The sequence below is a fragment of the Suricata suricatta genome, chromosome 10, assembly GCF_006229205.1.
Source record: "Suricata suricatta isolate VVHF042 chromosome 10, meerkat_22Aug2017_6uvM2_HiC, whole genome shotgun sequence".
NCBI classification, from domain to species: Eukaryota; Metazoa; Chordata; class Mammalia; order Carnivora; family Herpestidae; genus Suricata; species Suricata suricatta.
The window spans coordinates 74,805,707-74,807,147 of NC_043709.1; the positions used below are offsets into that span (position 1 = coordinate 74,805,707).

Below are 1,441 nucleotides of genomic sequence, written 5' to 3' on the forward strand. Positions count from 1 at the left end.
AGCAATGGCCATGCTGTGTAAATATTTGAATAGTTATACTAAACCTGGTTACCTGTAATTGTTAAATAGATAAATAAAACATAAGGCTTTGTGCATTTACGGTGTTGACTTTTCTCTCGGTATAGCTTGGACAAGACTGCCATCTCCTGGAGAAGCTTATGAATACTGATGACTGCGGTGCTCTCATTCCCTTGGAGAACCCCTCCGAAAACCGTTTGCCCCCAACGCCAACTCCCTATCTCTCCATTAAGTTAAACTGATTTCTAACCTGTCACAACTGTGAACACGTTTTTGCAAAGAGACAAGAATTCAATGGAATTTGCGCATCACAATTTTTTATGTGAAAATTTAAACTAATTCTAACATTTGTAAAGCACTTAGTAGGTGCCTAGTGCTTTAACTCTTAGTCCTCATAACAGCCCTGTGAAGTAGAAACTGTTATCCAGACACACCTGTGGTACCAATGAGGAAATTAAGTATTAGCGAAGTTAGATCTCACGCTAAGGAAAACCTCCATTTACGTCGTCAGAACTCCAACGACTGCAGAGAACTCAAGCTCCGTAGCTAAGTGACCGCCTCGCCCTACCAGGGCATGCGCAGAAAAACACGGAAGCAATTTCCGTAGAAATTGTGGGAGGCTGGCACCGAGGGGTGTGGCAAGGGCTCTAAAATCCCGGCATTCTCGTCGTGCCGACGCCAAGATGGCGGCCCCCATGTTGCGGTGCTTTTCCCGGGGCCGGTGGTTTGGGAGCCTACGCCCGTCGGGAGTTTTGTTCCTGGGACTGCGTGAGGCCCATTCGGGCGCCCGGGGGTTGCTGGCGGTGCAGAAGGCTCGAGGTCTGTTCAAGGAGTTCTTCCCCGAGAGGGGCACGAAGATAGAGCTCCCGGAGCTCTTCGACCGTGGAACGGGCAACTTTCCCCAGACCATCTATTGCGGCTTCGACCCCACGGCCAACTCGCTTCATGTGGGGCATCTGCTCGCTCTGCTGGGCCTGTTTCACTTGCAGCGAGCAGGCCACAACGTGATTGCGCTGGTGGGAGGTGCCACCGCGCGCCTGGGAGACCCGAGCGGCCGCACCAAGGAGCGCGAGGCCCTGGACGCGGAACGCGTGCGAAGCAATGCGCGCGCCTTGCGCCAAGGGCTTGAGGCCCTGGGGGCTAATCACCAGGAGCTCTTCGCGGATGGGCGGCCCTGGGGAAGCTTCACGGTGCTGGACAATTCGACCTGGTACCAGCAACAGCATCTGGTGGACTTCTTAGCCGCCGTAGGCGGCCACTTCCGCATGGGGACGCTCCTGAGCCGGCTGAGCGTCCAGACCCGGCTCAAGAGTCCCGAGGGCATGAGCTTGGCCGAGTTTTTTTACCAGGTGCTCCAGGCTTATGACTTTTACTATCTGTTCCAGCATTATGGATGCCGGGTCCAGCTGGGTGGATCAGATCA

At 53.9% G+C, this 1,441-nt stretch overlaps 1 protein-coding gene across 1 annotated transcript in view; it reads left to right on the top strand.

Moving 5' to 3' along the window:
• Positions 1-634: 634 nt before the first annotated feature.
• YARS2 (tyrosyl-tRNA synthetase 2) overlaps positions 635-1,441 on the top strand; it is an 18,645-nt gene continuing 17,838 nt past the window's right edge. Inside the window, exon 1 of the mRNA XM_029955515.1 lies at positions 635-1,441. Within this exon, the coding sequence (XP_029811375.1) occupies positions 702-1,441 (740 nt within the window). The 5' untranslated portion in view covers positions 635-701.